Genomic DNA, 23,584 nt, shown 5'->3' on the forward strand with positions numbered 1-23,584 from the left:
AAATACGGACAAAGGAAGGTCACAAAAAGAAACATCATGTTTGATGAACAGTTGAGTTTAGAATAACCACACCAGTTTTTTTGGAAAAGTTTCACAACTCAGTCGTAATTCCTTGGGGACTAAAATTGTTGTGGGAAATGTGATTTTCTTAGACACACTATATTGAGCTGGTTAGAGAAATTCTTAAACTATAGGCCCAAATCTACCACCCTCTACTACCAGCTTGTCAAAAGCCCCGAGATGATCATGCTATCAATCACACATTTTAGTCTGAATGGGAGAGCAATCTTGCATCACTCCCAGATAACAAGGGAGACAAGCTGTTAACCTGGTTTCTGTCACTGTGAACCAAGTATTCAGAGAAAACAAAGACAACACAGTGGGATGCAGGCAGAAAAGAGAAGCCCACAGCCACCCACATCCGTGTGTATGATGGTCAAAGGCATAGGGAACTCCACCTTGTAAACTTCTTCCCACCTGTGATCTCACATGAACCCTGCCAAACAAAAAAACCTGCAGGACCAAGAACTCACTCACTCTAAGTTGTGTGCTCAGAAAGCTACCGATCATAAATACATGTACATGTGTGTGACATGTTATTGACCCACCGCCTTCACTGAATTTAAGCTTCGAGCAGAGCAACAAAGAAGGTTTGCCCATATTTCAGTTTTCCATAATATACAAACTTCAGAGAAGTCCTTGTGCATGGACACTGAAGGGAATGTCTGGATAGCATGAGGTCGGTGGCAGGAAGGGAGGATGGAAGACTAAGCTGATGGTTAAACACTGGTGATTGGGTGGGTAGAGAGGCAGTCAAATGGGCAAATGGTACCAGAGCTTAGCCTGACTTGTTGCCTTCCTCTACCTGTTGTTGCTGAATTTTGAGGTAACTGATTTCTTCTTCTTGGTCATTATGGATCAATTTTAAATCCTCCAGGTGGTACTTCAGCACGGTCCAATCATTCTGCAATTTCCATTCTTCCTGCCTCAGCTCGTCCACCTTCTTCTTTAGCTGAGTCCTTTCCATCAGTAGTCGGCTGTGCAGATCCCTGGAGACACACTCCGCATAGTAAGGCCATGCCAGCTTCTTCCTGCTATCCCTAATTTCCCTGGACCAGCACCCAAAAAGGCCTCATGTTTCCTGGAATAGGTTGCTAAGAGTCTGATAGAGTCATGACAGCTCCACTCCGGAACCAAAATGAGAGAACAGGTAATGCCAGAAATTATCAAACTACTATTGAAATCCCCAACACCTAAAAGGATCCATGTCCCTTCCATAGAAGTAGGAGTTCCCCAGCTGGCCTAACTGTCTATGGTAATTGCGTAACATAAGCATGTAGTGGGCAAACACCCTTTAAGGGAGGTTCGAGACCCAAGGTGAGCATATTCTATCTACAGGTTCCTCAGCCCCCAAACATGTAAAGAATGGGCCTGAGCTCCAGAAGTTCAAGGCTGCCTGACATTCCCTGAGAGTGTAAATACCTTTTCTATCCACAGGCTCCTGAGGTCCTGGGACAATGGTGGCAGGGGATGACAGTCTCTTCCATACTTAGCAAAGCTAAATTCATGTGACACAAGTTTAAAAGCTGCTTCCTAAGAAGCAAAAATTCTAGAACCAGAGTTTTGGACACTTCATTCAGAGAAAAAAGGAGTCAGAAATGGACACTCCACAAGTTCTGTGATCCATGTCCAGATAGACACTTACCGATAGAAGATTGTCTCCTTTCTCAACTCCTTAAAATTCTCCAAGGTCTCAGTGTTCTCATTCTCGAAACTGTTTAGCTCCATCATGATCCCTTTGTGATCCAACTTTACCTTTTCATACACAGCATTTGGTTTGTTGTTCTTGCAGGGACTTGAAAACAGGAGAAAAGATCCCATGAACATAGGCTTCCATGACCACGGTAACAGAAGTTGTATCCTGATCTACCATAGCCCAATGGATGAAAGATTCTATTGTCTATGAAGTGGGACCTTCTGGTGTTTTAAACTTGTTATTCTGGCACCAGGACAGTCGAGGTTCCACTTGAAATGAAGGGTACCCTGGGTGCATGAGCTCACTCAATAGGACTAGACCGTCAGTCTAGTTCTCTATGCTACCAGGAGTCTGTCACATGTCTCCATACACCAGACATTGCAATTACATCTCTCCTGTTTCAGAACACTGATTCTGAGTCTTGGTTGACAATGACTGGATAGTTAGAGCACATCATTCTGGGTTTGGGTCCTAAGAGCAGGGCAGTGATATAAACTCCCCTAGGGATTCCTAGGTGTCACCAAGGTGATTATGTAAGACACAAACAGTCCTGTTTTAAGTTGGGCTCTCAGGGCTCAGCACTGGCATCCTCTGGACAGTGGGAGAAGCCATCATGAGAAACCACCACAGATCACTGGCTCCCAGGGTTAAGGGACACACACAAAACTCCAAATGTGTGTGTGCACACATATCCACATGAGAGAGTAAGAGAAAGAGAATAAGGAGAGCTAAAGAGATAGATAGAGAGAGAGAGAGAGAGAGAGAGAGAGAGAGAGAGAGAGAGAGAGAGAAAACGCCCATCACTCATTGGATACTAAAGAAATGTACAGAGTCCTGTTGTCTAAGAGTATAATGGACACAAGTAGAGAGAACCTGTGATGTTCCTCAGCACTTCCAATCATACACTGAGATGTCGCAAGTCAAACTACACCACTCTAGCTGCTACCAGGGGCTTCTGGCATATAATTACATGCCAGGAAAGTAGAGACTCCCCACAAACTAACAGCAGGTAGTCGTAGCTCATGCAAGCGACCACCTGTCAAGTCCTTTAAATACATGATAGGAACTTCACATTATTTGCCTCAATCCCTGAGTTGTGTGACTGACACCAGAGGGCCTGGTTTTCATTAGGGGAAAGCAGAAAAGTTAGAGTCCACATCTCATGGCCCCTGACATTCAAGATCTGCCTGTCTCCTAGGAAGCATTTAGGACATGAATTTTGGCGCAGTCTCCTAAAAACCAAGACCTTGGAAAGAAAGAAAGTGAGGGTGACATTGCTGACAACTCCATGAAACAATAGACACCTATTGTCCACGGTTCCTTCAGTGAGGATCATCAGCCGTTCTTTCAGGTCATTTCTTTCCCTGGTCATCAGTTGCAGCTCTGTGGTCAGCCTCTCCTCTTCCTTCTTTATCTGTTTCTTGTCTAGGAACATTGGGTTGGATGCTGTCTTCGTACAGGTTTCTATGTGTAGGTAGAAAACAAATGAAATTGCATAGCAAAAAGGCATAGGAGATGGACAGACCACCCGGAAGACTAAACAGAAAATCATGTCTGGAACCCAGTGACAACCATAATATACTAGACCAGGTTGACACACCCCCAAAGTGGATCTCAGCTCTCCTATCACTCTAGAGATGTGGCTCAGTAAGCATCCACTGTTTTTCTTGTCTCCCCTATACATTTTCCAGGTGACTACAGAGACCATCTCTTCAGGCATATTCACAGAAGAACAGGATGCAGCATGGTGTAGAGCCATGAAGCCTGTTGTGATTTAGAAGCCAGGAGAGAAATGGCAGAGTGCAAGAGGACGCAGGTGTTGTGAGGAACCCGAGTCTCATGCTGGTCACTCTAGGCCCATGACTGTGGATTGGAAAGTCATGCAGGGCTCCAACATGGTCAAGAGACTCACCAAGTCACCCATTTATAGACCAGATCATTGAAGCTGAACTCAGTAGCCATTCTCCGCCCTGTCCAATAAATCTAATAGAAGTTTGGTCACCTTTAATCTAACTGCCATCCTCAACTGCTGATTCAGAACCCTAAGTGGTCACTGTCAGTGAAAGGAGGTCAGAGGAATTCTGCTGAGCAGACTGCTGAGCACTCTGAGGATGAAAGGTCTTGGCCAGGACCACATTTATCTCCATGGAAACAGTGTTAGCCAGACAGTGATCCTAAAGGCAACTCCTATAGGTGTAGTGTAGTGATGGCTGCCCTAAGATGGGGACACATTAGTCCCTCCCTACCTCCTGTTGGTCTCTTTCTGTCCCACCATTACACTCCAAACCACAGCAAAGGTAAGAGCTATGTCGTGGTCCCAGCACAACAACCTTGGCCTTCTCAGCCTCTTTCTTAGGAGATGGACAAACTAATGTCCTGAAATCCTTGACTTTCAGGAAGTATGATAAGCAGGGATGTCCATTTTCTCCTCTGAGGCTCCAGCTCCCCTGCCCCATTCCTGGAAAGCCCACCTCAAGTGCACATTCTTTGGCAATCTCCCCATCTCCTGCCCATAACTCACTAGGCCTTTTCCAGAAGTGAACAGCAGCTTCCTTCTGCCTCTCTCTGGTTTCTGAACCGTCTCCATTCTGTCTCCCAAATAGGCGACACCTCAGTCTTGAGAACATGACTAATGCTCTACCCTCTAGGGACTGAGGAATATCCTAATGGCAGTTGGTGTTGCTACAACACAGGTGACATCACGGGATTCCAAGAGATCTTCAGGATACAATGGAATGTCCAGAGATGGGACCGCTGATGTCATGGCCAACAGCATCTGCCACCCTGCTACCTAGCTTTCCTATACTGACCAGAAGACCAACTTACCTTTCCAGGAGCCTCTCTGGAAACACAGAGGAAGCCAATGAGCACCTCCTCTTCCAAACCCAGTGTCCCCTTAGCTTAATTCGATGACCCATGCTCTTTCCCATGTTGAGAACTGAGATAATATTTCAAAAGTTTGCTGTAAAGCAAAGGACATGGTCAACAAGACAAAATGACAGCCTACAGAACAGGAAAAGATATTCACTAACCCCAAATTTGACAGAGGACTCATCTCCAAATATTCAAAAGGCTGAAGAAATCGGTTATCAAAAGAACAAATAATCCAATAAAAAAGGAGTACAGACCTAAACAGAGAACTCTCAACAGAAGAATCTAAAATGACTGAAAGACACTTATGAAATGGTCAACATTCTTAGTCATCAGAGAAATGCAAACAAAAACGACCCTGAGATTTCATCTAACATGGCCAATATCAAAAACACTGATGACAACTTAAGCTGGAGATGTTGTGGGGTAAAGGTAACCATCCTTATTGCTGGTGGGAATAGAACTGGTACAGTCTCTTTGGATGTCAGTGTGGCGACTTTCAGAAAATTAGGAAACAACCTTCCTCAAGACACAGCAATACCACTTTTGGGTATATATTCACAGAATGCTCAATCATGCCACAAGGCCATGTGCTCAACTATTTTCATAGCAGCATTTTTTGTCATAGCCAAAACCTGGACACAACGTAAATGTTGCTCAACTGAAGAACCATTAAGGGAAATGTGATACATTACTGTACAACCAAAATACTACTACTACTACTACTACTACTACTACTACTACTACTACTACTACTACTACTACTACTACTAATGGGAATAATAACATCTTGAATTTTGCTGGTTAATGGATGGATCAGGAAACATTATTTTCAGTTAGTATATTTTACGTACTAACTCATTAGTGATTTTTAAACATAAAGCAAAGAATACCAGCCTAAAAATCACAATCCCAGAGAACGTAGACAATAATAGGGACACTAAGTAAGACATACATGGATCTACTATATATGGAAGTAGAAAAGGACTAGATCTCCCGAGTAAATTGGGAACATGGGGACTTTGGGAAAAAATTTGAAGGGGAGGGAAGAGGCAGGGTTGGGACCAGAGAAAAATATAGAGCCCAATAAAAATCAATAAAATTTTAAAAAAAGAGACCTGAACTCGGGGTATGGTACCTGGAAGGTGGTTCTCTGCTTATCAGGGACACCGGGGGACTTAGACTTCCCAGTTGAAAGAAATTCAGTTTACTCACCGCTGGTGACTCTAAGGCAGCTGTTAAAACCATTGGGCACCAACTTCGCCTGCTTGGGGACTCTGCTGCAGCCCATTAGGCAGACCCAAAGGAGAGATGAGTGTTCTCTAAGATGAGTCCTTAGCTCGGACTTGATGTGGTAAGCAGAATATGGCTGTCCTAATTCAAATGTCAGCCGGCTCTCCATTTTGTTTCAAACCTTGAGTCCACCTGGCAGCTTGGACTGGAGCTGCAAGCAGACGTCTCCTGGGCAGCATGCACAGATAAGCATATGGGTCTATATTCCAGAAAGTGAAGAAACATCTCATGTCTATAGAGTGTGGAGCTCTCATTCGCTGTGAGTCCAGTGAGTTCGCCGGGCTCAGCCTCTGCTGAAGGAGTGCTGGGGTCCTTCTCCCAGGAAACGGCCATTTTGTCATTTCCAGCAGGTCTGGCTTCTATGTGTGTTCTGGGCCTCAACTAGGTTTATTTGTTCCCAGGTTCTCAATGAGGAAAACAGAATTGAAGTCAGTGAGTATCTAGAACACCATAACCCTTTGATCATTGCCTTCTGTGCCTTTCTGCACCCGACTGGAGCCTAATGTCTATGATCTTCTACAGACAGAACCTCTCCTACCTGTCTCGATTGAAAATGATGCTGAGAAATGTTTTAGCCTGAGGCTGTTCTCTGGGGCCTCTGGTTGCCAGGGGAAGTGGGTGGTAACAAAAATGGCTTACCTTAGGCTAAGCATGGGTACTTTTTCTCTCAAGGAAATTCACAGCCTTCAGGTCACCAAAGGGCTCTATGACCCTTGATAGGGTAAAGACATTGGTGTCCTCTACACCCTTTCTTCTACAGGGGATAAAACTGAAGAGCACAGAACCAGTGACTTGAATCTGTCTAAGATCACACTGAGGTACAGCTGAGGCCTCTGGCCACCCATCTGGTCTCCCATGGCCCTGCTGGGTCATTCTCATTTCTCCACTCCTCTGAGCTCTGTGTGTTCCGGTTGGATGATGCTGGGACTGGGACAGCTCTGCAACCTTTGCAGGCCTCCAGCTGCTGGCTTCAGTAGGCAACGCTTGCAGGCACACGTTCTTCTGGTGTTTGCTCTTCCCTGGGGCTCTTGGGAGCCCCTGTGTTTGTGTTAATGCCCTGGTTTATTCAGACTGGAATTTTCTCCCCGACTATTGGTTCATTCTAGTACTCCTTGGACATGGCTATCACAGGCACATTCTCTTCAGACTCTGTTAGCAATCTTTATTCCTTGGTACGTGATTCACCTTAACTTGGCTTATGGCTTACCATCTTGTGATCATCAAGGCACTTGACAAGCCAGGCCTTTTCTGTTCGAAGCTCTAATGACAGGTGGGCTACTTAGCATTGTGGCAGTGACATTTCATGACAGACTCCTGAGTCATCACTTCCCACTGCCTGTCTCTGCTGTCTTATTTTAAAGAGAGATGATACAATGTGGCCTCATGGTGACAGATTGGCACTAAAAGAAGTGACATTTTGTGTGTATGCATGTTTGTACGTGTACGTACAGGTGTTAGGGTATATGAATGTGTATGTATGTGGAGGCCAAAGAACAACCTGTGGTGTTGTTCCTGAGGACCTGCTTGTTTCGCTTGTTGAAATAGGATGTCTCACTCATGAGGCTGGCAGTCCAGTGAGCCCTGGAGAGCCACCCTTCTCTGTCTCCAGGGTGTTGGACATACAGGCATGTGCTAAGTTGTCTGTTCTTTCCATAGGTCTGGGGATTAAATTTGGGTTTCTCAACCTTATCTAGAGATTATGAACTCTAGATTCATTGCTCACAAGATGCAGGAGGCAAGAATAAATGAAAGACCTGTTTGGTTATTTGTTGATGCCTTGTATAGGCCTGAATGGGAACTTGTGTACCCTGTCCTGATGGGGCATGAATATCCAAAGAGAGGGCCCCTCAAACCCACCCCTTTTAGCAATACAACCAGCTTTATAGGGGAGTGCAGAGGGATCTCTGGAAGCCCATGGGATGAGAGTCACATCAGCACAGGCCTGAGGAGAGCCATCAGCTCACAGCAGGGGCAGTGAGAACATCCAACTGCAGTAGGGCTAGCACAGGGAACAGAAGAAGAGACTGAAATGCCTAACAAATAGTCTGAAGTTCTCTAAAGATACCAAACCAAGTACAAATCAAGAGAAATTGGGACAATAAGGCAACTGAAAGCAGTTTGAAGAAGAAAATCAAACAAGACAAAAATCAAGATAAAATAAATGTTAGAAAGGGCATATAGATGAAATTACGATATATGAATTAGAAAAATTCCCCAGAATTTTGAACAAAGTCCACAAACCAAAGCCAAAACCTAGAAATCATGACGATAATGATGATGATGATGATGATGATGATGATGATGATGATGGTGATGATAGTAATCCTATAAAACAGCACCATCCTGGCCAAGATCATTGGAGGGAAGATAAGGGAAAACAGAATGAATCAAGAAATAGTAGTTAAGGGGGCAATCTTTTTTTCAATTGATTAATTAATTAAAAAAAACAAAATTTTTTCATTTTACATTCCAATTCCCATTCCCTCTCCCACTTGTCCTCCACTTCCTTTCACCTAACCACCCTACCTGCCCCCCATTTAATCCTCAGATAGGGTAAGACACATTGCTTTTGGGAAGGACCAAGGTCTTCCTTCTGTCTAGGATGAGCAAGGCATCCATCCAAAAAGAATAGGTTCCAAAAAAGCCAGTACAAGCAGTAGAAATAAATCCTGGTGCCATTGCCATTGCCCCGCAGTGTTTTCCAGCCATACAACTGTCACACACACTCAGAGGGACTAGTTTGAACCTATGGTGGTTGCTTCCCTGTCTGGATGGAGTTGGTGAGCTCCCATTAGCTCAGAAAGAATGTTTCAATGGGTGCCCCCATCATGGTTTGACCACTTTGCTCATATTCTCACTCCTCCTACTCTTCATTTGGACTTTGGGACCTAAGTCCAGTGCTCCGATGCAGGTCTCTTCCTCTGCTTCCATCAGTTGCTGGTTGAGGGTTCTATGGTGATATTTTAGATATTCATCAGTCTGACAACAGGGCAAGGCAAGTTCATGCACTCTCTCCTCTCTTGCTTAGGGTCTTGGCTGGGGTCATTCTTGTGTATTTCTGGGAATTTCTCCAGTGCCCGGTTTCTTGCTAACCCCATAATGTCTCTCTCAACAGAAATATCTCCTTCCTTACTCTCCATTTCTGTTCTTCCTCCATGTCAACTATCCTGTTCAGTCAAGTTCTCCTCCCCCCTTCCCTTTTTCTCATCTTCCCCTTCTGTCCTCCCTATTTCCCCCACCTCCATGCTCACAATTTTTCAGGTGATCTGGTCTGTTTCATAAGGAGAAAATCTTAAACACACTTTAACAAAAGAGTAATATGAATGTGAACTTGAAAGTCTCAATTTAATAACCATTAATACATATTTTGCATCAATTTTTACATAAATTTTATCAAGCAACATATACATATGTTTATGTTATAATTTCATAAATATAAAATGAGACTTTCATATTTATATATTTCTTTATTGTAGGTCGTTTAATTTTCCCATATAAATATATAACATATATATACACACATACACATATTCTACAAATATACTACATATAAGACTATACATAAGATTATATATATATAAATATATCATTTTAGACTTTAAACCAGAAGAAATATCCAGCCGCATCTTTAACAGAAAAATAAACCAGTCACAAATAGAGAGAAGCTTTCTTTATCATTAAATTCACGTGGAATCCCAACTATAGAATTTGACAAAGGAAGACTTGTGCACTTAGAGGACAAAAATTAAAGAATACGGTCAAACATTAATAATTCCTTAAGGAACTTCTTCAGACAGCTAAGAAGAAATTAGAGTAAGATGTCCCACCAAGAGGAAACTAAACATCCTGAAACATGCAGAAGACAAACTCACAAGAGATTCCCGGGGTCTGATGTGGGCTGTGGGTCAGGCCTTCATGTGCATCAGACTTGTTCTGTTCTGTTGTGCTGAGAGATGTTGGGTTCCTTAGCTGGAACGTGAACAATTCTCATACAATTGGGGGCACATGTTTCGTGCGAGAGCAGAAGCTTGAGAGTCGCACTCACCCTTATTAACACTTGTGCAAGGGCTCTGGATGAGAGGAGGCCTTGCAGCAGCTGCAGATAACATCTGGCTTGGGTCCTGAAGTCGGCCTTTTCTGCTTCCTTTCCTGAGGAAATCTATATCTTGAGAAGAGCAAACACACTGGACATGAAGGTGTAGACTCTCTCAAGGGTCTCTCAGATTTAAGAGCTGCAGACTAGATCATGAAATCATGTCCTGCCTGCTTCCCTCCTGTCCCTTGTTAAGTACAGAGGTGGTGGAGCAAAAGTAAGCCATGGAGTTTTGGTGAAGGAATTTGCATTTGGACATTTGGAGGTAAGAAGCCACCAGGCAGCATTGTCTAAATAGTAACTGACTTTGAAGACAGCATTAGGGAGAAGCCAGGCTGGTGAGTACAAGGGCTAAGTGCTCCCAGGCTCTGCATTGCTTTCCCATGGTCTGTGCTGTCTACCTTCCCTGGGTTCAGCAGTAAGCCCAGGCCATCAGAAAGACTCTGCCCACACTGATGTGGGGCTGCTCACCTGAAACTCTGTGCTGTCCCCTGGAACTGGTGCCTGTCAGAGGCAGCTCTCAGCCAGAGGTCACTCTATCCTAGTGGTCCTCAACCTTCCTAATGCAGCAACCCTTAATCCAGTTCCTCATGCTGTGGTGTCCCCCAACTGTAACATTATAGTCCTTGCTACTTCATACCTCTAATGTTGCTAATGCTAAGAATCTTAATGTAAATATCTATGATTTAATAGCCTTAGGTAATCCCTGGGAAAAGTACATTTGAACCCCAGGTTCAGAAGCACTGCTCTATCCTAATAACGTGCTAAGAAATCGTCTATCTTTCAAATTTATCTTTTACATTTTCCATCTCAAGTGATGCTCTGTAAAAATGGAAAACACAGAAAGAGATTATATTCGATACTTTTGATGAAGAATGGCTTACAAGAGGGAGGCTTAACTGTGGCTGAAGGTTCCATGGGAAGGCATGATTGTGGACAGACAGTCATCTGGTCACAGGGCAGCTGCACTCCAAAGCAGAGCACAGACAGGAAGTAGGTCAGGGCTATCAAACCCCAAGGCTGGCCCAGTGACCCACTTCCTTCAGTAAGTCCCAAGAGGTTGTGCAGTCTTTCTAAACAGCATCCCCAGCTGGGCACTAGTTGTTCAAACATGTGGCCAGACACCTAAATTACAGCAGGCCTGGAATGAACCAGTAGCATTCTAAAATACATTTTGAACTCCTTTCCTTTATGAAGATGTTGCTGAGAAATCAAATGTTGGGGTTCTCTGGTGGTAAAACCCCGAGAAAAAGTACCCACAATATCTTCCTTTTTGATTTCCTTTTCTGCCTATTTGCAGACAGGAAATATCACTCAGATATTTAGGTAATCTGATTTCTGCTTCTGTGATTTGAGTTTCTATTACCTTTTATCAAAATGATAGAAACTGTTTTAGCATTAACACATTCAAATTGTAATTCAACAAAGCTCAAACTGCTCCTATATCGTAGTTTACTTTTCTCCTGTTTGTTTCTTTATTTATTTAGGGGACAAGCTCTGACCATTTACCTTGGCTGTCCTGGAACTCACACTGTAGACCAGAATGGCCTCGAACTCACAGAGATCCACCCCTTTTTGTCTTCTGAGTACTGGGATTAAAGGCATTTTCCACCATTATAGGCCCTGCATTTTCAAGGATTATTTTAAACATCTTATATTTCTAAAAAACGGGAATAGGGATGAGAGTAACAAACAAGATCTCAACACTGAATATTTCATTGTGATGGCAGCTGCCTTTTCTTTGAAGTTCAGGAAGTAAACATCTGTATTCCAAATAGTTAAATTCAATCTAAACAAAGCTAAGGTTTGTTCTAACTTCCACATTCACACGGGAGCCCATTCACCTCCTTCAGGATCCAAGAAAATTGTGCACTCTGCATAGCTACATGAGGTGGCACACAGGACATCACAGCACAGTTGGCTGCAATGCTGGACTTCTGATGATGCAGGCGTCCATCCTCAAGTTCTCACAGGTCATCATCCTCATCCTGGAAGGTAGACATTTGAGCACCTTCTAAATCATAGGTGCACTGTGCTGCCAATGCTGGGTCCATGACCAGTTCACATGGGGTGGGGCAAGAGCAGGCGTGGCAACAAACTCCAGGTTAAGATCTCCAGTGAGCTTTCTGGCTTGTCAGAAGAAGTAATTTTCAAAGTTGTCCTTACTTTTGACAGAAATGTCTCAAGGCTGAAGATTCTCATTTTAGTGGAAGAAAATAGATTTTGCCTTCATTTTCCTCTTTCATAGACATTTTATTGCCACACAACAAATGGGGATGCTTTCCTACACACACATACCCAATCTCTATAACAAGTAGGTTTGTTCTCATAAGTAACTCTTGTTGTCACAGCAAACATTATAATGGAATACTAGGCTTGGAGACAGTAGCCATCATGTAGGTCCCAAACTTCTCCTGGCCAGCTGTGTCTCACACATAAAACTTGATAGCTCCTCTGTTGACATGGAACACAAAGGTGCACCTTCACACAAAGGGTGACTACATACTTCTTCCCAAACTAGCCCATCAAGCAGCACTAACGAATGTTGTCTCTCTGATGCAGCCATCACCCAGCAGGATGACCTTGAATGGGACCTGCGGTTCTCCCTGTGCCCCTAATTTATTTTTGACTCCAGAGGGTTGAAAGGAAGATGTTTTGCCTAAAAAGTTAGCAAGTGAATTGGTTCCAGAGGGTTCCGCCATTAGCTTCAGATCTACCTCAGAAGTCTGCTTCTTTTTTCTCTTTCTTTTCAATTAACCACTTCATTCATGGAGATCCAGAACTTTCCACATCATGTATCCAGGATGTTTCAAGGAATTTCAGAATATTCCTGGCTTCAAACAGCAACCATATGACTATGGATGTGGTTGAGAAGAGATCCTATACAAAACAGCAGATATGATTCAGAAAAGAACTGAAAGTACTTACATACCATGAGGAAACAAGTCTTTGTCTCATGGGAGTAAGTGTGGTTTACCATTTGGAAATCTGTCAGTGATTCTACTCTGCTAATAGGTTAAAGGAGGAAATCATTGACTGTCTCTGTGGATGGGGAGTGTACATTTTTACAGAACTACACATCATTTCCTGCTTAATACTGACATGGAATTCTGAAAGATGTACAATGCAAGGACAACACAAGGAGGCCTCTGGCCCTGAGGTTGGCCAGGATAAGACTGGATTCCTAGCTTAAGCAATAAGATAAAGGATCATAAGATCCAAATTTTGAGAGAGAGATACAATCATCATGGTTATTTAAGGATGACAGAATTATTTATATAGTAAGATTAACTATTAAGAGGTTTCTGTCTTTTTGTTTTTTTTCCTTTTAACTATTTTTATTATGAAGGCTCTGGGCAAAAAGAAATATGCAGACCTCTCTGATATGTTAATCACCACCGAGTGGGTAAGGGTGTTAAGTGTTTTTTAATCTAACATGTTCCAGAGAAGGGATTTACTTCAGTTTCGACTTTTAAAGACTTTAGTTCTGATTCATTATGTTCACTGTTTTGGGCCTGTGGTGAGGTAGCTTCTTGTGGAGGCAGCACATGCCAAGCCCTTCACCTCACAGTCTGGATATGAGAGAGAATAGGACTGATGGAGCTCTCAGTGTCTCACTCCAGGGTGGCATGGCTATGGGAAGTCCTCCCTCCAGTCTCCATTTCTTATAGGTCCCCACTGCTCCCCAAAGCACCATGACTGGAGTTCAATCCTTTAACACAGGGGCCTTCTGAGGATAATCTAGATGCCCAATACCATAGCAGCCAATAGGGGGAATTTGGACTACAACAAGCTCTTTAACGCACCTGGAAATAATGACACACCAGAGATGTCAAGGCCAGTGCTGTGGTTTCTACCAACCAAAACTCAGCTATTTGTGTTGTAAGTGGTGCCTCAGGGAAGGATACAGGGACTGCAGTGCTCATCTGGAGAGCAGGCTGATATAAAGGTGGTCCAGCTCTCTCAACTGACTCTCCTGCTTTCTCATCGCCATGAGATCTCATTCCCAGAATTCCTGCTATTGATGGGCCTGGCTGCTGTAAGAGAGCTACAGGGCCATGTGACAGGCCAAGCAGATGGGGGTCACCCAGTCATAGTCTTTTACCTTTCAAAACATGTGACTGAGTCAAAACTCTTATAAAGTATTCAGCATTGGGTGTTTTATTCAACAACATGAAGCAAGCTAAAACAGCAAATGAAAAGTTATGTCTTTATTATGTAAGCAAAAGAAGATTAAAAGAGTAAATATGTTTATCTCACTATGCTTATCTAAGGTGGCACAGTGTTGTAAAGGCAATATTTCTCAAATTAGACCATAAGTGTAATTTTTTTTAAAGTAATTTTATTAAATTATAAAAGTTTCCATTTCCGCCCCTCTTCCCAACACCCTCCCAATCCCCCCACACCCTCTCCTCTTCCCTCTTCGTCCCTTAGGGCAGTCAGGGTTTCCTGCCCTGTGGGAAGTTCAAGTTCCTCCCCCCTCCGTCCAGGTCCAGGAAGGTGAGTATCCAAACAGGCTGGATCTCCAAAATCTAGTATATGCAGAGGAAACAAATCCCAGTGTCATAGTCAATGGCTTTTCAGAAAGACTTTGGGCCAGCCACATTCATAGAATCCGGCCGAATTCCGAGAATCTGGTTAGATCACGTCCTCGTTCAGTCCCAGTCCAACTGGCCTTGGTAAACTCTCATTAGATCCGTCCCCTTGTATCAGTGGGTGAGAGCATCCCTTGCAGTCCTGATTTCCTTTTTCATGTTCTTCCTCCTTCTGCTCCTCATTTGGACCTTGGGGGGCTCAGTCCAGTGCTCCAATGTGGGTCTCCATCTGTATCACCATCCTTCGCCAGATGAAGGATCTCTATCCAGGATCTTCTGGCTTTCATGGTTTCCATAGAGAAGTCCTGTGTAAGCCTGATAGGTTTACCTTTATAAGTTACTTGACCTTTTTCCTTTGCAGCTCTTAAAATTTTTTCTTTAATCTGTATGTTTTGTGTTTTGATTATTATAGGGCGAGGGGATGTTTTTTTCTGATCCAGTCTATTCGGTGTTCTGCATGCTTCTTGAACCTTCATAGGAATATCATTCTTTAGGTTGGGAAAGTTTTCTTCTATAATTTTGTTGAATATATTTTCTGGGCCTTTGATCTGCAGTTCTTCTCCTTCTTCAATCCCTATTATTCTTAGATTTGGTTTTTTTTATTGTGTCCCAGATTTCCTGAATGTTTTGTGAAGAGAATTTGTTGCATTTGCCGTTTTCTTTGACCAGAGCATTTATTTTCTCTATGGTATCTTCAGAATCTGAGATTTGTTCTTCTATCTCTTGCATTCTATTGGTTATGCTTGATTCTGTAGTCTCCGTTCCTTTACCTAGGTTTTCCATATCCAGTCGGTTCTCGGTTTGTGTTTTCTTCATTGCCTCCATTTCAGTTTTCAATTCTTGGACTGTTTCCTTTACTTGTTTGATTGTTTTTTTCTTGGTTTATCAGGGTCTCATTCACGGATTTACTTATTTCTTCAAACTTTTTGTTATATTTCTCATTTATTTCTATACTCATTTCTTCAAACTTTTTGTTATATTTCTCATCCAATTCTTTAAGGGAGTTATTCACATCCTGTTTAATGGACTCTATCGCTTTCATAATGGCACTTTTTTCCACTTCTTCTGGGTTAAGGTGTTCAAGTCCTTCTATTGTAGGGTCCTTGGGATCTGGTGTTTTCATGTTGTTTTTCAGATTGTTGGAAGAGGTCTTGCTTTGGCATCTGCCCATCTCTTACTTCAAATGTTCTCTATTGGAACTTCTGTTACCGGGTCAGGTTCCCTTCTTGGGCAGGGACTTCACTGACAGAATGCCCACCTTTCCTCAGGCAGGCTATTGAAGCACAGGCACTCCCTCTTTCCGGGATGCGCTTACAATGCAGGCTCAGCTTGCAAGGCAGCTGAGCTGGGGAAATTTTATGGCCCCAGGGTGAAGAGAGAAATATAGGAATTCGTACCTGGATGGGAGCTGGGATGGCAGGCGGGAGGGGGGAGCCAGTACTGCAGGCTGACCTGGGCGTCTATGGGGTCGGGGAACGCCAAAGCTCCTCTTCACCGGGACCCTGCCACGGGCCCGAAGCAAACTCACCTCTCCTATGGCCCTCTGCTAGAAGTCGGGCCCCTGCTGGTCAGGAATGTGGCTGAGCTGGCACCTGGTCCACCTGTCCTCAGGGAGGCCTTTAAGACCCAGGAACTGCCTCCAGCCGGGATGCGCCTACAGCCCAGGCCCAGCTCGCAAGGCAGCTGAGCTGAGGAAATTTTATGGCTCCAGGGGGAAGGGAGAAATATAGGAATTCGAACCTGGATGGGAGCTGGGATGGCAGGCAGGAGGGGGAGCCAGCACTGCAGGGCGACCTGGGCGTCTATCCATAAGTGTAATTTAGTAAACAGTATACTGAGATATGTTTTGTGAAAACATATTTTTTCTAGAATTAATCAGAAAGAAAAAATAGAAAGAAACAGTCAAAATCTAAAGAATAAAAACATAATGTAAGGACAGTTATCCTATTAGCACAAACTACAGGACTCCAGAGACACCCCCAAATGTGACCCTGGGGAAGGTGAGGCTGTCTCAGAGAACAGAGAAGAGAGTGCCTAGCAACACAACAGAAAGGAGCCTTTTACACCAGCAGCAACAATAGGCAGTTGAAATATTGTGACAATGAACGATCTACTTAGAAGCAAAAGGGAAGAATGAGAGAGAAATATTCGAGCATGTTGTTTGGTAATCTTCGGATGGAGGAGTTCTTTCTTATTAAATAACATTCCTCAGACTGACAGATTGGACTAGGTACAAATTCTGAATGTCTGTGGAACAGAAGACAGCTAAGGAGAGTTAAAGGATGAATGACAGACCCAGAGGAAGTATCTCTGATGCCCACTGAAGACAGTGATTCATAACTAGATTGTAAGAGCCTGGTAGAAACTGGACCAAAGTATTGGGTTTGTTAAGGAGATGCTTGCTGACATAACAGGCAGACCTCCAACTTTTCTGGGAATCTCAGCTAGATGATCACCCAGCAGCTCTTCTTTTTTAAAAAATTATCTACATTTCAATTTATTGGAAAAGACTTCTTGATTGATTGATTGATTATTTATTTATTTTATTTTTCCATTAAAAAACATCATGTTGCTTTTCCGATTGTTGGAGGAATTCTCGCATTGGTACCTGGCCATCTCTCCCTTCAAATGCTGTTAGGAGAGTCTTGGCTGGTTGGTCCGATCTTTGCTGAGGCTACTTGTGTACTGGGGGTTTTTCTTGGTCTGCCCTCTCTTAGGTCCCCTCAGCACCACAATTGTCTCTCAGATCCTCTCCACCCTGAAGCACGCCCTCCAGACCAATCTTTTGGTACAGGATCAGGGCCACTTGCTGGCCAGAAACCTCGCTGACAAAAGGCTGGCAGGCTTGCTGGGTGCAGGCTCAGTGTAACTAGGAAACTCCTGCAGCAGTTGCACTCCCGCTTTGTCCCCAGACCCTCAACCCTCAAGCAGGCTGAGTTGGGGGATCCTATGACCCTGCAGATGGGAAGGGGTGCCTGGGGGCAAGCTGGGATGGGATAAGAAGAGAAAGGCAGTATCCACAGGAAAGCCTCCAAGCAATGGCCAGAAAATTTAGGGGATTGGAGGGTGTCTGTGCTCGGTTTCCGGGGCTTCCGGTCGGGTGGTTGGGCACACACTCACCTCTCCAGATTGCTCTTCTGGTATAGGATCTGAGCCACTTTCTGGCCAGGGACCTCGCAGACACAAGGGCAGGCTTGTGTTTTGCATTTTTGCAGAGAATCACTTGAGATGGAAAATGTAAAACATAGGGTTGAAAGCTATGTGATTTCTCAGCATGTTACTAGGATAGAGCAGTGCTTCTGAACCTGGGGTTCAAAAGACCTTTTCCCAGGGGTCACCTAAGGCCAAAATCATAGATGTTTACATTATAAGGTTCACAACATTAAAACTCTAGTCATGAAGTAGCAAAGAATATAATCTTCTGTTTGGGGATGCCAACAGCATGAGGAACTGTATTAAGGGTTGTTGCATTAGGAAGGTTGAGGACCACAGGGATAGAGTGACCTCTAGCTGAGAACTGCCTCTGACAGGCACCAGTTCCAGGGGACAGGACAGAGTTTCAGGTACCAGCCCCACATGAGTGTGGGCAGGCAGAGTCTTTCTGATGGCCTGGGCTTGCTGCTGAACGCAGGGAAGGTAGACAGCACAGACCTCGGGAAGGCAATGCAGAGCCTGGGAGCACTTAGCCCTTGTACTCACTAGCCTGGCTTCTCCCTAATGCTGTCTTCAAAGGTCAGTCCCCATTTACACAGTGCTGCCTGGTGGCTTCTCACCTCCAAATGTCCAAATGCAAATTCCTTCACCAAAATCTCCCTGGCTTTCTTTTGTTCCACCAACTCTGTATTCATAAAGAGCAGGAGGGAATCAGGCAGGACATGATTTCATGATCTAGTCTGCAGCTCTTCAAACTGAGAGACCCTTGAGAAAGTCTACACCTTCATGTCCAGTGTGTTTGCTCTTCTTAAGATATAGATTTCCTCAGGAAAGGAAGCAGAGAAGGCCGACTTCAGGACCCAAGCCAGATGTTATTGCTGCAAGGCCTCCTCTCATCCAGAGCCCTTGCACAAGTGTTAATAAGGGTGAGTGCGACTCTCATGCTTTTGCTCCTGCATGGCACACGTGTCCCCAATTGCATGAGAACAGTTCACAGCCAAGCTAAGGAACCCAACATCTCTCAGCACAACAGAACAGAACAAGCCTGACCCACAGCCCACATCAGACCCCGGGAATCTCTTGTGGGTTTGTCCTCTGCATGCTTCAGGATGTTTAGCTTCTACTTGGTGGGATATCTTGCACTAATTTCTTCTTAGCTTGCTGAAGAAGTTCCCTATGGAGTTATTATTATTTGGTAGTAGTCTTTAATTTTGCTTCTTTAAGTGTACAAGTCTTTCTTTGTCTCATTCTATGGTTGAGATTGCAGGTGAATTTAATGCTAAGAAAAGCCTCTCTCTCTTTGTGACTGATTTATTTTTCCTGCTAAAGATGGTGCTGGATTTTTCTAGTGGTTTAAAATCTAAGACAATATATGCATATATATATGTATATATATATATGCATATATAATCTCATGTATATTCTTTTTCTATTGTTTATTAAATTATGAAAGTTTTCATTTCCGCCCCTCCTCCCTACACCCTCCCACTCCCCCCCGCCCCCTCCTCCTCCCTCTCCATCTCTAAGAGCAGTCAGGACTTCCAGCCCCGTGGGAAGTCCAAGTTCCTCCCCCCTCCCTCCAGGTCCAGGAAGGTGAGTATCCAAACAGACTGGATCCCCAAAATCCAGTATATGCAGAGGAAACAAGTCCCAGGGTCATTGTCAATGGCTTTTCAGAGAGGCTCCGGGCCAACCACATTCAGAGAATCCGGCCACATTCAGAAAATCTGGTTGGATCACATACTCATTCAGTCCCAGTCCAACTGGCCTTGGCAAACTGTCATCAGACCAGTCCCCTTGTATCAGTGGGTGATCGCACCCCTCGCGGTCCTGAGTTTTTTCTTCATGTTCTTCCTCCTTCTGCTCCTCATCTGGACAATGGGGTCTCAGTCCAGTGCTTCAATGTGGGTTTCAGTCTGTATCGCCATCCATCGTCGGATGAAGAATCTGGGACTCTTGTCTATTTCCAATCTCCAGGAGGATAAGTACATGATTTTCTTCAGATTCACCTTCTTATTTAGCTTCTCTAGGACCTCGAATAATAGGCTCAAAGACCTTTAATTATGGCTAGAATCCACTTATGAGTGAATACATACCAAATTCCTCTTTTTGGGTCTGGCTTACCTCACTCAGTAAAGCGTTTTCTATGTCCATCCATTTGCATGCAAAATTCAAGATGTCATTGTTTTTTACCGTTGAGTAAAACTCTAGTGTATATATGTTCCACACCTTCTTTAACCATTCTTCTATTGAGGGGCACCTAGGTTGTTTCCAGGTTCTGGCTATTACAAATAGTGCTGCTATGAACATAGTTGAACAAATGCTTTTGTGGTATGATAGGGCATCTCTTGGGTATATTCCCAAGAGTGGAATTGCTGGGTCTTGAGAGAGATTGACTCCCAGTTTCCTGAGAAACCGCCACACTGATTTCCAAAGTGGCTGCACAAGTTTGCATTCTCACCAACAATGACTGAGAGTTCCCCTCTCTCTACATCCTCTCCAGCATAGAAGCTCACCAACTCCAGCCAGACAGGGAAGCAACCAGCATAGGACCAAATTAGTTCCTCTGAATGCATGTGACAATAGTATGGCTGGGGCAGACTGCGGGACAACTGTCAGTGGCACCAGGATTTATCCCTACTGCTTGTACTGACTGTTTTGGAACCTATTCTCTTTGGATGGATAACTTGCTCAGTATAGATATAGTAGAGAGGACCTTGGTCCTTCCCCAAACAATGTTCCTTACCCACTCCAAGTATTGGATGGGGGAACTAGGTGAAAGAAAGGGAGGTAGGGAAGTAATGGAAACTGGGATGGATATGTTAAATTAAAAAAGATTGTTTCCTTTTTAAATTAATTAATTAAAAATATTTTCTCTTTTAACTAGTATTTCTTTTATTCATTCTGTTTTTGCTTGTCTTCCCTCTAATGATCTGGCAAAGATAGTGCTGTTTTATAGGATTATTATTATTATTATTATTATTATTATTATTATTATCATCATCATCATCATCATCATCTTCATGATTTTTACTTTTGGCTTTATTTTGTTGGCTTTGTTATGTAATATGAGGAATTTTCTAATTCATGGATCCTAATTTCATCTATATACCCTTTCTAATGGTTACTTTATCTTGATTTTTTTGATATTGTTTGATATTCTTCTCAAACTGCTTCCCATTGTGTGGTTGTCCCAATTTATCTTGATTTATAGTTGGTTTGTTGTCTTTAGAGAACCTCAGACTATTCATTAGGCATTTAATTCTCTCCTTCTGTTCCCTGTGCTAGCCCTACTGCAGTTGGATGCTCTCCTTGCCCCTGTTGTGAGATGATGGCTCTCCTCAGGCCTGTGCTGATGTGACTCTCATCCCATGGGCTTCCAGAGATCACTCTGCACTCCCCTACAAAGCTGGTTGTATTGCTAAAAGGGGTGGGTTTGAGGGCCCTCTCTTTGGATATCCATGCCTCATCAGGACAGGTATACAAGGTCCCCTTCAGGCCCATGCATGGCATCAACAAATAACCAAATAGGCGAGTCTCTCATTCTTGCCTCTTGCAGCCTGGGGGCAAAGAATCCCTAGATCCGAATCTCTAGATGAGGTTGGGAACCCTCCAGTTCTCTGTCATTGCACTGTTCTTACTATACTACTGCACTTACCCTAAGCACATGTTTTAAAACAAGCCATTAAGTGACAATTTTCTTGCACTTAGAAACCATTTAAACTTTTTTATGAACATGCACTAACACTGAGACTGGCCTAACGAGATCATGACAGTTCAGTGAGATCGAAAGTCATCATGAACAGAACCTGTGGAATGAGAAAAGGGCATCACCGAGCTGGAACAGAGGCAAGGGTGGCTATCGATATTTGGAGGACATAACAGATGTTGTCACAATTCCCACCTGACCCAGATACAGGGTACACACTGCTTCGGCAAGATCTTCTCTGAGACCACTCATTCTGCACACCAGTATTTTCTGTACCAATCAGAGAGACAGTTGTGGGCACGTTCCTGTCACCTGCCATATCCTAAAGCTCATCCTTTTGCAAAAACTGGTGCCACATGCAAAGGCAGAGAGCCTCTCTAAGCATTAAGCTTCGTCTCAGACAGTGGGCATCACAGAGGCATGGGGTTAATTTATACTTGATATCCCTTCAGTCTCTCACAGTCCCACAGGAGAGCTGTTAGCATGCTTTGTTAGAAGAGATGAAGTAACTATCTTCTAAGCAGTGAATGGGACAACTAGATTCTGATCTCACTTTTGGGCATATGTGTCTGTCTGTATGTCTGTCTTCTCAGACTGAGATTTCTGCTGTGACGTTTGGCTCCAAATTCACCCTTTTCCCATATGTTGACCCTACAGACCTGAGTCCCTACTACCAAGAGTGTGGATGAATTGATGGAAAGAACTCAGGGTGGAGGAGCAAGAGCATCCGGGTCAGGAATAGGGAGAGGTGGGCAGAAGGAAGGGACACAGTATTGAAGGGTTGTGTCTTCATGAGAGGTCATGTAGTGCTCCATGCTTGGGAGGGAAGAGTGAGAAACAGGAGATCTAAGAAAACTGTTTGGCAGGGGGAGATCTTAAACACATAGCCAAGGAGGCTGGGCCTGGGTGAGGACTCAGTATTGCCAGGTCACTTTTGTGTTCTGTGTTGCAGCAGTAGCACAAGATTCAAGGATCCTGAGGTCCCAGCTTCCAATCCTAGCCTATAAATGCCATACACCTAGGGTTTGTGCCATTCAAAGGTACCACCTGGGTGTGGTGGAGGAAGCATAGTGAGGATGTCACTGGTCAGAGGCCCTGCTCTGTATGGGCTTTTGGCTCCTCCTCTCCTCTGATCACACAAGTGCTGCTGTGCAGTGTGGCTTTAAGCAAACCACATCCATTTGTCCTATGTGACCCAGAAGAAAATGAGTTTTGTGCTTTACTAAGAAGGAATGTTCTCCATCTAGTTCTTCTTCTTTCCTTCTCCTCCTCCTCTTTCTCCTTCTCTTTCTCCTTCTCTTTCTCCTCCTCCCCCCTCTTTCTCGGAACAGATGCAGATATCCTCTGGCCAGCTTGAAAGCGTTCCCTTAAGCATTTGGCAAAAGTGATCCTTTCCCCAGTCTTTACCTGATGCAAAGCCCACTGAAGATCCGCACAGGGTGACAGATGAAGCAGCTTGGAAGTGCCCACTGCAGGGACACTTAACACCCAATTCCTGCCGTGGAGAAATCTGCAGATCTAAACAAGAATAAAAACAAAAGAATCCCAACAAGAAAGAATGTCTCTGGAGGCTGGAAAGACAGCTTAGTCAGTAAAGCACTTGCCATATGAACTTAAACCTAAGTTTAATGGCCAGACCCATGGAAAGGACAGTCACGGTGACACATGGTTGTAAGCTCAACACCATGGAGACAGAGAGGGGTGGCATTCCAGGACTCACTGGCCAGTCAGCCTGATGAGTGAGACACCATATTTCAATAAGCACAGCAGACAGGTCCTGAGGAACAACACTCCACGTTTTCCTCTGACCTTGATATACATACACATGCACATACCCTAGCACCTGTATGCTTTTGTACAAACATGCACACATGACAAAATGATGCTTCTATTAGTGCCCATCTGTCACCATGAGTCCACACTGTATCATCTGTCTTTAAAATAAGACAGCAGAGACAGGTAGTGGGAAGTGATGGCTCAGGAGTTTGTCTTGAAATGTCACTGCCATAATGCTAAGTAGCCCACCTGTCGTTAGAATAGAAGAAGCCTCATGTTGTCAGGTGCCCTGTTGATCGTGACATGGTCATCTTATGTGGTTCCCCAGACTGAAGTAG

General features: G+C 43.9%; 1 protein-coding gene and 1 pseudogene across 1 annotated transcript; both read right to left on the bottom strand.

Annotated features, from left to right (window-relative positions):
- Window positions 1-838: 838 nt before the first annotated feature.
- Window positions 839-4,383, bottom strand: LOC148118188 (disks large homolog 5-like). Its single transcript, XM_087901357.1, has 4 exons — window positions 4,278-4,383; window positions 3,061-3,220; window positions 1,706-1,855; window positions 839-1,049 (listed from the first exon to the last, which is right to left on the bottom strand). The coding sequence occupies exons 1-4, from the start codon at window positions 4,381-4,383 to the stop codon at window positions 839-841; spliced, it is 627 nt and encodes a 208-aa protein (XP_087757483.1).
- Window positions 4,384-11,980: 7,597 nt separating this feature from the next.
- Window positions 11,981-12,371, bottom strand: LOC148118189 (GTP-binding nuclear protein Ran-like; annotated as a pseudogene).
- Window positions 12,372-23,584: the final 11,213 nt, after the last annotated feature.

The sequence above is a fragment of the Myodes glareolus genome, chromosome 24 (genome assembly GCF_982192425.1).
Source record: "Myodes glareolus chromosome 24, mMyoGla1.1, whole genome shotgun sequence".
NCBI lineage: Eukaryota > Metazoa > Chordata > Mammalia > Rodentia > Cricetidae > Myodes > Myodes glareolus.

Excerpts from the sequence above, each read along its gene's own strand:
- LOC148118188 (XM_087901357.1), bottom strand. The coding sequence starts at position 4,383 with ATGTTCTCAAGACTGAGGTGTCGCCTATTTGGGAGACAGAATGGAGAC. Across the intron at positions 3,221-4,277 it reads TCACTTCTGGAAAAGGCCTA|AAACCTGTACGAAGACAGCA; the intron begins GTGAGTTATGGG and ends ACCTACACATAG. Across the intron at positions 1,050-1,705 it reads AAGGAGACAATCTTCTATCG|GGATCTGCACAGCCGACTAC; the intron begins GTAAGTGTCTAT and ends GTGTGTCTCCAG.